At 38.9% G+C, this 13,203-nt stretch overlaps 1 protein-coding gene across 2 annotated transcripts in view; it reads left to right on the top strand.

Moving 5' to 3' along the window:
• Positions 1-13,203, top strand: part of PIK3C2G (phosphatidylinositol-4-phosphate 3-kinase catalytic subunit type 2 gamma) — a 387,527-nt gene that overhangs the window by 61,944 nt on the left and 312,380 nt on the right. For both annotated transcript variants that reach the window (XM_081592337.1, XM_081592336.1), the window contains exons 9-10: positions 4,161-4,194; positions 10,957-11,155. In XM_081592337.1, the coding sequence (XP_081448463.1) occupies positions 4,161-4,194; positions 10,957-11,155 (233 nt within the window). The remainder of the gene's footprint in view (positions 1-4,160; positions 4,195-10,956; positions 11,156-13,203) is intronic.

Below are 13,203 nucleotides of genomic sequence, written 5' to 3'. Positions count from 1 at the left end.
ATTGTTTCAGATAGGTGACTGGTAAAAATTAGTAACTTCTAACTATTGGACTTCCTATGTCTTTTTTTTCCCCTCAAGTGCAATTGCTTTACAGTGTTGTGTTAGTTTCTGCTGTACAACGAAGTGAATCTGCTATATGTGTGCATGTTCATTGAATCAGCTATATGTATACATATATCTCCTCCCTCTTGTGTCTCCCTCCTACTCTCTCATCTCACCCTTTTAAGTCATCACAGAGCACCAAGCTGAGCTCCCTATGATATATAGCAGCTTCTCGCTAGCTATTTATTTACATGTGGTAGTGTATATATGTCAGTGCTACTCTCTCAATTCATCTCCTCCTCTCCCTCACAATTACCCACCCCTGCCTCAATCCACAAGTCCGTTCTCTACATTTATGTCTCTATTCCTGCCCTGCAAATAGGTTCATCAATTCCATTTTTCTTGATTCCATGCACTTAGTCGCTCAGTCACGTCCGACTCTTTGCGACCCCATGGACTGTAGCCCAGCAGGCTGCTCTGACTGCGGCAATTTTCCAGGCAAGAATACTGGAGTGGGTTGCCATGCCATACTGTAGTGGGTTGCCATGCCTTCTTCCAGGGGATCCTCCCAACTCAGAGATGGAATCCAGGTCTCCCACATTGCAGGAGGATTCTTTACCATCTGAGCCACCAGGGAAGCCCAAGAATACTGGAGTGAGTAGCCAATCCCTTCTCCGGGGATCTTCCCAACCCAGGAATCGAACTGGGGTCTCCTGAATTGCAGGCAGATTCTTTACCAGCTGAGCTACCAGGGAAGTCAGCTGGATTTCATACATACGTGTTACTATAATGTATTTGTTTTTCTCCCTACGTCTTATTATAAATAACTACAATTTTGTTTTTTTGCAATTAGATGTAATAAATTCAGAATTGTACATACCCTATTTGCATTACATGAAGAGTGACAGTGATGACTGAGGAGCAACAGAGTCATATCAACAAAAGATTTTACAACAGCTGAAGTTAACTTAAGATAACAAGTGAGAATTAACTCGCAACAAGTTATTCATTTCTCTTAGATTACCACATTTTGGAGATAATACAAATATCTGGAGCTGATAACAAAATACAAAAAACATAGGGTCATGCAGAGACTATTTGAATTTGAGATCCGCCACTTTCCAGGTGAATATAGTTTGGAAAACTAATTAATTTCTCTAAGTTTCAGTTCTCCTCATCTCTAAAACAGAAAAAGAAATCAGAATTTGCAGGGTTCTTGTATCAGAAATAACATTAAAAAATGGGCCAAATGATAGTGTATTTTGAGTGGCTCAGCAGTAAAGAATCTGTCTGCAATGCAGGAGACCACCTACAATGCAGGAGATAAGGGTTCAATCCCTGGATTGGGAAGATCCCCTGGAGAAGGAAATGGCAAACTACTCCAGCATTCTTGCCTAGGAAAACTGATGGACAGAGGAGTGTAGCCAGCTACAGTCCATGAGGTCACAAACAGTCAGACACAACCTAGCAAGTAAACCACTACCACCCATTATTATTAGTGGAAGTAGTAGAGATGATGCTGTGGTAGTTTATTAGAATCTTCTTCATGAGGCCAAGATGAAGAGTTTAATTCACCCAAGTACCACTAAGTACTCTCTTATCTCTGGGCCATTGGTTATAGCCAACCTCATGACAAATGCTAGAGTAGGAAACCAGATACATGAATGTGGACACATGTCTTCCCATCTGTTAAGACCATTTGGCTGTTCTCAGTTTTTATGTCTTGCTCTCAGTAAATCAGTAGAAACAAACAAATGATCAAAGAAGGAGGAAAATCTAATTTTAGGATGAAGCACTTCAAATGCTGTTAAAATAGCACTTTAACAATAAAAAAAAAGCTTTTAAAAGAAAAAGCTTTCTTTAAACATTCACTTTCTGAAACTCCCTAGATAAACAAAAATGACAGTTTTCTCAAAAATATCAAACATATCTGAAGCAAAAGAATCCTTCAAGGAGAAACAAAGTATTTCCTAGGAAAATATGGACAATTATAATAATCGAGAGAAGCTCATATCATATTTCACATTTCTTCTATACCTATGAGCACTAAGTTGTATGTGACTATTCATGCATAGAAGTGGAGAAAAGAGTTGACATTTACCAGTTTTATTTCATATATGTCAAGGGTCAAAATAAATAGTTGAATATCCCCAAGTAAACAGATTCTGCTTAAGTACATTTTGAAAGTTAACTTATTCAACATCATTCAGACATTTTGTCCATCCCTTTTCTCAACATACCTTAACTATAAGCCCACCTATATAAGAAAATCAGCACAAATAGTAAGTATATTTTACATAATTTCTGTAGTAACCAACTATGGCTAATAATGCCAAAGTAGTTCAATCTATCCACCCACCATAAACCTAAGACTAAAGAAACACTGAGAAATACATCTTGTGCCAACAGACTCAAATTTCAGAAGCTGTCCTTTTTCTTGGCTGCATTTTTAGGTCAACTAGCAAAACACTATTTCCTGCCATACCAGGAAGTAATTAAGTATTTACTAAATGAAAGTTTTGGCAAAATGAAGAATTATATCACAAATGCAGTGGTACTCCATCTATACTTCATGCTCCCACCTAGCACTGGAAACAATTTTCCATTCTTTAGAATTATATTCCAGAAGCTCACATAATATATTTCCATTAAATACACAATAAACAAACTACAAATAAAAAATACAGTCTTACACATTATGCTGTAGGTGAGTGTCATGGTGATTTTAAAATACAAGTTTACATTTCTGGAATAAACTGAATTCTAGTTAAGTCATGTTAACGTGTTTAACAATCTCACCCACACAGCTGGGGTAAAGATCTCATGCGTTCAGCTTAATAGTTGAATCTATGCTTAGATGAACTATTTTACCTAAGAGAAATGCTTCTGAGAAGGTTCATGTGAATGATACTCTTCAATGAAAAGTTATATAAACATTTAATTACATTCTAGACATGACAGAAGACTTTTCTCTCTAAAAGGAATACTCTAGCAAGTTCCCTGTTACAGGAGAACAATTATCCCCTAGTTTGTTTGTTTGAGAAATTGAGCTTTTCATTAATTGGATTTTCTTCAAAGCAAACTTGTCAAAGCAAAATTTCAAAAAAATTTAGCATCAATTAAAATGGATCTTGTTAGAAAACTGAATTTGCTTTTGGACTGAAATGTAGCTTTTAGTGAATCTGTGAATCACCTACCTTACATAGTTTTCATGATAATGAAGTTATAGCCAGTAAATTCTAAACCACTAAAATAACTCCAGCTGTACAATAAACATAAACAAACAAGCAAATAAAAACCACCATGCTAATGGATACAAACTTGAATGATAATGAAAAACACAAAATTTCAGATAGTATTTTTTTTAAATTCAGGATACAATCTCAAGTGTTTGACTACCAGTTTCTCTTTTGAATCCTACAAAATAAAGAAATGAAACTATACAGTGAATCTGTCTGATGTTTTTAAGCCTGTATTTAAATGACTGTTAAAATAAGAACTGAACACACTAAACAGCGAAAATGACAAATATTTTATATTAAAATATCAGTCTCTGTTGTGGAAGGGGGATTGAATTTAGGCACTATCTGTGGGTGTGTGCTGAGTTGCTTCAGTCGTGTCTGACTCTTTGCAATCCTATGGACTGTAGCCAACCAGGCTCCTTTGTCCACGGGATTCTCCAGGAAAGAAACTGGAGTGGGTTGCCATACCCTCCTCCAGGGGATCTTCCCCACCCAGGGATCAAACCTGGGTCTCCTGCATTGCAGGCCAATTTTTTTTTTTTACCGTCTGAGTCACTAGGGAAGCTATTTTGCCACCAGGCAATATCTGCAGAACTGTTCAAATAATACTAAGAAGGCTGAGCTTATGCTAGAATTTTTTTTCTTGAATCAAATAACCAAGATTGCTGATTATGACAGTTAGAAGACTTTTCTTTCATCTTACAATTTAGATTTCCTGTTTAATAAGTAATGTGGATATAAGATACCAAGAAATGCATTTTCTTTTTATCATGGCAGAGAAATTTCTGTATGTAGATTGTGGACATTATTGGTTTGGTTTTCCAAATTTGTTTTCTGAATAACAAGTGTATCTTTGGACCTATTTTTCTTTTTCAGAATCTTCATCAAAATTCAGACACTTCAGCAAAAGGTAAAACATATATGCACCCATATATTTTTTAAATAAACAACTTCTAAAACCAAAAATAACTTAATTTTTCCAAATATGATGATAACACACACAAAAAAATATTTTTGAGGGAAAAAACTTTTGCTAAAACTCTTTTTACTGACGGTAGTGATTATTCTGCAAGTGAATAAAAATCCACTGCCTTTGAGCTTGAGATTTTTTTAAGGAATTCTGAAAATGCCCTTATAACCATTCTAAGAAAATAGAGAATTTTATTTAACTAATGATATTCTGATGTAAGAGAAGTCAGAAAAGTAGCAGATGTCTTTCTTCAAGGTCATTAATTTCCATTTTAAAATCAAGCTCTATTTGAAACACCAACTTAATGTATCAGGCGGGAGGATTTGGTTCTGAAATACTTCAGTGCTCGCAGAAGCTCTGAGCCTACGAAACTGTAAGCCACAGGAGGACTGGGCCTCTGTTGAAAAGGGTAGATAGTGTGCTGTGCAGCAATGAGTCTGGCTTCTGGAATCAGGCAGAACTGGTTTTGAATTCCAACTCGACCCCTTTTTTGACTCTGATTGTAAAGAATGAAACTCTCTGATCCTCAGTTTTCCTAATATGAATAAAGAATAGGACAGTATGTGAAGTGCAGGGTGTGGTCAAGATTGCTCTTGTTTGCACAGGCAGATCGTATTTGGCTTATGAACACTTATGAGTATCTTTAAGGAAATGATCTGACTCACAGATGTTCAACTAACACTGTCAAAAGTGACAGTGAAGCACAGACGATAACTCTGACCTGCCCTCCATACCCTTAGTGGTTTTCAGTAGAAAGTTGTGTATAGCAGGATACCCCGTCAGCTCTAATTCCCACCACTCAGAAGATACAGTAAGTTCCCTACATATGAACCTTCAAGCTGTGAACATTGAAAGATGCGAACGTGTGTTCAGGCATGAGTGAAACTGCAGCTTGCCCTCCATCTCCTACTGCTAAGGACTCTCCAGCTCCACTATCTCCCACCTGCTCCTCTCCATCTCCAGTCAGTAACTCTTCTCACCCGTTCCCTCGATGTCAGTCTCTGTACGCCAGCTGTTGGACTGTACTTCTGTACTTTTCAAGGTACTGTACTATCAAATTAAAAATGTTTATTTTTTGTTTGCTTTTTATATGTTATTTATGTGAAAAGTATTATAAATCTATTACAGTACAGAACTATATAGCTGATTGTGTTAGCTGGATACCTAGGCCAACTTTGTTGGACTTACAAACAAACTGGACTTACAAATGCACTCTCAGAACTGAACTCATTCATATATAGAGGATTTACTATATTCAATACATAGGAAGAACTCCCCCACTTCACATCACAGAGGAAAATGGTATGGCAAAGGGTAAGGGCAAAACACCTGTGCTAGTGCAAAAATCCCTATTCCAAGCATTCACATAATAAAACTCCAGAGCACCACCAAGGAAGGGGAGAGGTAGACACCCCCTAACAATATTCCTAGCACAGAGTACAAGTAAAAGAAGGAGGAGTGAATAAGCCAGAGGTATGCCTATATGAAACTGGCCTTTTCTTCTTTTCTATTAGGAATGTTGGAATAAATTCCTCTCAGCCTATGTTCTTCAGGGGTCAGGATGTGAGAGTCCACAAAACTGCAAGAAATGTTCCCAGGGACTTATAATCCATGCTCAGTCATCACAGAAAAGGAATTAATTCTGGATTAAAAATTCTCCATCTGCAGCTCTCATAAACTTTTCATAAATCATACTTCTTACTCTACAGAGGGAGGTGGGAGGGGGGTTCTGGAAGGGGAAAACATGTACACCATGTTGGATTCATGACAATGTGTGGCAAAACAAATACAATATCATTAAGTTAAAAAATAGAAAATAAACTAATTTTAAAAAAATAAAATAACTTAAAAAAATATAAAAAAAGATAAATATATTTTTCTAGTATTTTATTATGTAGAAACACCTTACAGTAGTTTAAAAAGCAGAAAGGAAGAGTGCTGAAATGACAGCAAAATGAAATGAACATTTGCCAGTATATACATGCAGTTGCTTTCTATTTAAGTTCTCTGAAATAAAAGTCTAGAACCCTCTTTAAACAAAATGTTGATCTAACAATAAGCCACTATTATTGATGATTCTGATTCTCATGCTTAATATTCTTATGGATTCTCCACAATATACCTTGAAGCTAAGAGATCTGATCATATCTGTGCTCTACACCAGCATTCATTAAAATCGGGCATGTTGCCTGTTTGTGTAAACAAAGTTTATTTAGAACATGAAAAACAAACCAGATTTTAATACAGATTATGTTTCCAAGGAAAACACAGACTTCACTGAACAGGAGAAGTACAGAAACTGACAAACAGCAACAACACAGAGACTATTTTTCATTCAAAAGTACACTAGAATAAAGTCATGTACTCTTAACTCCCTCATTTCCATAAAAATGCAAACAAAACATTCTAATTAATGCATTTTAATCACCTATATAGGTCTGATGTTGAAGCTGAAGCTCCAATACTTTGGCCACCTCATGTGAAGGGTTGACTCATTGGAAAAGACCCTAATGCTGGGTAGGATTGGGGGCGGGAGGAGAAAGGGACGACAGAGGATGAGATGGTTGGATGGCATCACCGACTCGATGAACATGGGTTTGGGTAGACTCCGGGAGTTGGTGATGGACAGAGAGGCCTGGCGTGCTGCAATTCATGGGGTCGCAGAGAGTCGGACACGACTGAGCGACTGAACTGAACTGAATCACCTATATATTGTCATTGCTTATTTCCTGTTACTACATGTCTTTAGTCATTGCAAAATCAGGTGCAATAAACATTTTCCCATATTTCACCAAGCCCAGTACTTTGAGTCCTTAATACATTCCTGATGATAACTGAAATGCATTCTTCACCCAGAGTTCTGGAAGAAGCATACATCTCTATACTACCTTAAAGAAGCAAATTCTAGCCTAGACCTGTATTTCTGCAAAAAAGTAAAAAGTGGAGTTTGAGTAATTAGCCCAATAATTAAGATTCTCTAAAATATGTGCTGGGGCTTGAATTAATGAGATCTCTAACTCAACTTTATGATTTATTTTAACATGCATTCATCTGCACAAGATTGGGAATTATTAACAAGAAGTCTGTACTTCCTGCTTCAGAAGACAATTTGGGGACCAGAGAAACAAGATGTTTTTATAAATTTATAATTCTCTGCCTCCTGTTGTTCAGGAGAAACCCTGTTGGTTGGCCTCCAGAGTTTGATGAGGCCTCTTTAAAGACTATTTTTATGCTCCTTTCCTCTTCTGTTTCATTAATTGCCACTGCTGATTTCTCAGAGAATTTTAATTAGAGCTCTTTCACTCTGCTTGTCACCTCAGGCTGTTTCAACAAAGGGCACAATTTTAGAAACACAGCAAGTGAGTAGAATTTGGCCATCTCATAAATTTTGTACAAATTTATGAATAACTAAGTGAATAATAGCACGTGTTGGACAACAACAACAAAATGTTTAATTAAGGGCAGAGCTACTGAGGGACAGGATGTGGGAAGAAGCTCCGTGCAGAAGCTGGCCTCTTTCCTGGGAATGGAACACTGCACACATACTATTGGAGGAAGCGTCTAGCTCATTCTGCTAATTTCTTTTCAAACCAACTAAGAACCAAAGAAGCCGCCTGCAATGCAGGAGACCCCGGTTGGATTCCCGGGTTGGGAAAGATACCCTGGAGGAGGGCACGGCAACGCACTCCAGTATTCTTGACTGGAGAATCCCCATGGACAGAGGTATCTGGTGGGCTACAGTCCATGGGGTTGCAAGGAGTCCTATAGGGCTGAGCAACTAAGCACAGCACACAAGAACCAAAAAGCAATTTCCGTTTTGGAAACTACTTATGAGAAAGTGCACGTGTCTCAAAAAAACAACAATACTGTGTGATGCGACTCCACACTGAATACGCTTATGCCAAATTTGTGAGCTGTTCCACTTGTTCCATTCATCATCTTTTTATCATTATTATTATTATTATTATTATTATTATTATTATTATTGGTCGAACTGCGTGGCTGGTAGGATCTTAGCTCGAATCTCACCTACTACAGTGTAAGTGTCTGGATTCTTAACTACTGGACCACCCGGGAACCTCGCCCCCACACTTGGCCCCTTTCATAATCTTAACGGACATTTCTTTTTCTATAACTCAAAATACAAAAGCCTTTAAACTATGGTACAGTAAGTAAAATAAAATGTTATGATAATTTTTTAAAAAATCACAGCAGATCTTGAGAACATAAGATCTAACGATGCGCTTAGTTGTTCTGTCAACGTCTTCTCAGCTGCCGAGGGCTTGGTCACTTAGCTCTTCTGGGCTGTGGTCTTGGGGACTCACGGCTGCAGGTGACCCAGCCGCCCGAGGGGGAGGGAGAGGGGTGCGGGGTGAGGGAGGGCGAGGAAGGAGCCCCCCCTGGACCTGGCATCCGGGATCCCATCTGGGACAGGAGAGCACCACCAGCCCTGCTCAACCAGTGGACTAAAAACAAGCAATCTGGAGAGCAAGAACTGGCGTTCAGGCCAGACCACTACAAAGCCAAGGCCACACAGCACGTACTCCGCAATCGACACTCCCAGTACCACGTGGACGCCTTGCTTGAAAAGGCCTGCACTCTGACCCTGGAGTCGTTGAACCAGAACTAACTGGTGTCCGACTGGCAAGCTTGGGGTTGAAATTGAAGGAAATCGTCTATCAGTCCATTCCTCGCGCTACACAAACCTCAGTCATCGTCAGCTAACACCTGCCAGGCGTCTATAAAGTTAGCTCAGCCCTGCTAGGGGAAGGCGGCCAGTCGAGGCCGACCGGCTCCGGCCCTTTTCCTCCAGGAAATGGAGGCTGTGCGGTACCCCGAGACGAAGTCAGATGGAGGCTGACTTCTGGAGCAGCAACCGCGGGCGGAGGCCAAGCATCAGGAGGAAGGAGAGAGAATCTTCTGCCTTTGCCCACACAGGCTGGCTCCGCCCATCCCTCCGCCAGGGCCCCATCACGTTCCCTGTGGTCCTGCCCAGAGGCCGAGGATTGCTGTGGATGCCCAGCAGCACGGGCTTCAGGCCTCCGGGAAGGTGTCTCCCTCCCAAGTACCGCCTGGAGGGCCGGCTGTCCTCTGGCAGGCTCTCCTCCGCAGCCCGGCGCCCGGTCCCCACGTGGGAACCGCCGCCAAGAACACGGCTCCTTCCCTCTGTCTTCCCTGCACTGGCTGCACTGTCTTTTCATTAATTTCTCCAGAACAAGGCGGCTGAACAGTAGAAATATCTGAAATTCGGCATTTCCGTACATATTTCTGGCCCATTCATTTCCGTACCTATTTCTGGCAAAGGATGGATAGAGGAACGCAGGGTTTTCTGCCTCACGCTTGTCTACCAAGACCCGCCTGTGGGATTTAAGAAGGCCTTTTGCGGGTATTGGACAAGGCCTGAAGTACCAAGGGGTCTTGATCACGACCACAGGAGCCTTGAGACCCCCAACCTTCGAGACTTGTCAGCAAAGTCAGGCATGAGTGACTCAGAGTAGGACAGCGGAATTCATAACACTTCGTATTATACATTCATCTCTTAAAACCCTTTGTCACTTAAATCTTTGTCCATTAAAGAGTTTCCTCTTCTAGGTAAAAAAGGAATAATTTTTAAAATATAATTTTTTACACTATGAAACAGCATAGTTGAATATTAAAAATAATTGCAAGTCACCAGTGTCTTATGATTCTCGATGCACTGACTACTGCATACAAAATGTCAGCAGTGAGTGTTATTCACCTGCTCTGACAGCGAATCCTACCCGGGAATGACATTCATCATCCTCAGCTTTCTCCATCCTAATGGCGCCAGATTCCTATCAAAGTCCAGTTCTGCCTCGTCCATTTCATCAGCCTCTTCTGCTTCCTCCCACTCAGGTTGGAGTTTGTCCAGCAAAGAGAGTTTAAGGAGAGGACCATTCTCAGAAAAATTTACCTTAAATTTAATGATCAGGGGATGCTTTTCATGTGCTCTAAATCGGCATGGTATCTAGCAGACATTTCAAAACTATTGGTCCCTGTACTTAGTCATTTTTCTTCATTTATTTCTTAATTTTTTCTTCCTTCATGACAAGTCACTTTTAGGATAATCAATAGACTCCCTATAAATAACTAATGGTAAAACTCAAATAAGGCTTTGATTTTGAAGAAACATAGTAAATGTCATAAATCTTTTATTCTAAACTTACCTCGGATCCCAGCCATGTACTAGCACTCTTTTTATGGTAGCATAATGTGTATGATTAGTGTTCAGTTAATGGCAAACATAGCATAATCAAACTTATTATAATTAATTCCTTAGATGGAGTTTGTTTAAAGTAGGTGTAAACCACACAGAAAACGTGTCCCTTGTCTGAACATTAATTCCAAACAATAATAATCTAGACCAAAAATTTTGTGAATTATAGTTGATTGGAATGACAAATTAATAACCCAGAATTATGATTTGTGATTAAAGGCTGTACTTCCCCAAATTTATGCAATTGAAGAAATGAAAGCTTATTAATTACACTATAGCAGCTATCCCACACTGCATACAGAGGCACAGATGGCTAATTGGCTTCAGTTGTTAGAGGGTCGTTTTAATTCAGTTTTCTTTAAATTTTGTTATAAAAATTTTCAAAGCTGTAAAGAATGGTTTGTGATAGAGATGACCCTTCACAGATGACCTGCTTTCTATCCCTCTCCCTGCCGTCCCCCCAGGTTTGATAGAGAAAGTGACAACTGAACTATCCACATCCATCTGTCAGCTAATTGATATCCATTGCAGCAGCTTCTATGCAGATTTCCAGCCTCTACATGCACCTCTGTGTAGTGTCTCCTGTGTAAATCTTGGGCTCCATTCCCACCTTAGCTTCACAGTGTATGCAGCTCACAATATTCCAGAAACCTGGGTGCACAGGTGAGTAGTGATGCCTTTTCCACAAAAGGGTTAATTAGTTTTGTGTAGCTTCTAATTGAGTATAATTTGCCTTGTTCTTATTTGCAGAAGCAAGTATTTCATCTTGAAATTTAATCGGCATGGATGTATCCATGTTCTTAAAGTCATTCACACTTTTATTTCCAGTCCAGTGCACATTCCCTTTCCCTCAAGTCTTCTCCCATTCTCCTATTAAAAATAACTGCATGTTGTCAATATATCATAACAGAAACAGAAAATGCCCATCTTCACATAGTGATTGCCCTAAATTTTTCATTTTTATGTTTGAGTTTAAATGACTGATGCCAATTAACACAGGGTGAGAATGCACACACACACATACAAGGAGATGGAGAGTATTTAAAAATAGAAAGAAATCACTTTGATCCCTATCAAGTTGTGAGTGGTAAATATTTTGTGAAATTAGTACCTTGATAAAGTGAAAATTAGCCAAGAGTTATTTGAGTTACAATAGAAATTAACCACAATTATGCATGGAACATTGCCAGGTTTGAGATTAATTCTGCTATGTACTATTTTCTTGAATAGCATAATTAGAGTAATATTATAATAATTATTTTAAATTCCTTATGGATTAAATCTGTAAGAGAATACTGATTAAATCAAATTAAAGGTGATAAGAGAATAGTAATTTTTTAATGGATTTATTGCACCCACTGCACTTAGAATCTCAAAGAAAGGCTAAAAGAAACAGTTTTAGTAAAAAGAGAAATAACTTTTATCTTGGTCTATATTTTTGCAAATGGAAACTGTGCAAAATTTATGAGTCAATTATAACAAAAATTTTACCTTTGTATGTGAAAAAGAAAAATGACCATCTCACATAAACATTCTTTAAAACCCATGGGATGATTCTTTTACACTTTTTCTCTTTCTTAATTTTGTGAAGTATTTTAGGAAGATGATGTATAATGTAACAAACTGCTACTCAAGTGTTTTCATAATTTTTAAACCTTTAGTATATCCTTATTGATTCTAATTCCCCTGGAAAAACTATGTAGCCGGATAAATATTGAGAAAGCTATATACATAGAGCTTCTATTTATGTATGTGGGAAATTTAGCTTTGTTTATTTTTCTGTTGTTTCTCTATTATATTTATTTTGCTTCTAATCTTTATTATTTTCTTTCTTCTTTTAATTTTTATCTTAGTTTTTCCTTTGTTTTCTGGTTCCTTGAGTATAGATTTAGATTGTTGATTTGTGAACTTCTTTCATTTTTAAGTTTTTAAATCTGTTTTTGAAATTTTTATTGCAGCGTAGTTGATTTACAATGTTGTGTTAGTTTCTGCTGTAAAGTAAAGTGAATCAGTTATACATATACATGTATCCACTCTTACAGATTCTTTTCCCATATAAGTCATTACAGAGTATTGAAAAGACTTCCCTGTGCTATACAGTAGGTTCTTATTAGTTATCTACTTTATAAATATATAGTAGTGTGTATATCGGAGAGGGCAATGGCAACCCACTCCAGTACTCTCGCCTGGGAAATCCCATGGACAGAGGAGCCTGGTAGGCTGTGGTCCATGGGGTCGCGAAGAGTTGGACATGACTGGGCGACTTCACTTTCACTTTTCACTTTCCTGCACTGGAGGAGGAAATGGCAACCCACTCCAGTGTTCTTGCCTGGGGAATCCCAGGGATGGGGGAGCCTGGTGGGCTGCCGTCTGTGGGATCGCACAGAGTCGGACACGACTGAAGCGACTTAGCAGTGTGTATATATCAATCCCAATCTCCCAGTTTATCCCTTCCCTTCCCCACTTTCCTGGCTGGTAACCATAAGTTTGTTTCCTGCATCTGTGACTCTTTCTATTTTTTAAATAAGGTCATGTGTGTGTGTTAAGTCACTTCAGTTGCGTCTGACTCTTTGCAACCCTTTGGACTGTAGCCTGCCAGGCTTCTCTGTCCATGGGCTTTTCCAGGCAAGAATACTGGAGTGGGTTGCCTTGCCCTTCTCCAGGGGATCTTCCCAATCCAGGGATCGAACCCATATCTCTTAACGTATCCT

The sequence above is a fragment of the Giraffa tippelskirchi genome, chromosome 4, assembly GCF_054371585.1.
Source record: "Giraffa tippelskirchi isolate mGirTip1 chromosome 4, T2T-mGirTip1v1.2.pri, whole genome shotgun sequence".
NCBI classification, from domain to species: Eukaryota; Metazoa; Chordata; class Mammalia; order Artiodactyla; family Giraffidae; genus Giraffa; species Giraffa tippelskirchi.
Note: the sequence above shows the minus strand (reverse complement) of the source record. Positions and strands in the feature narration are given on the sequence as shown.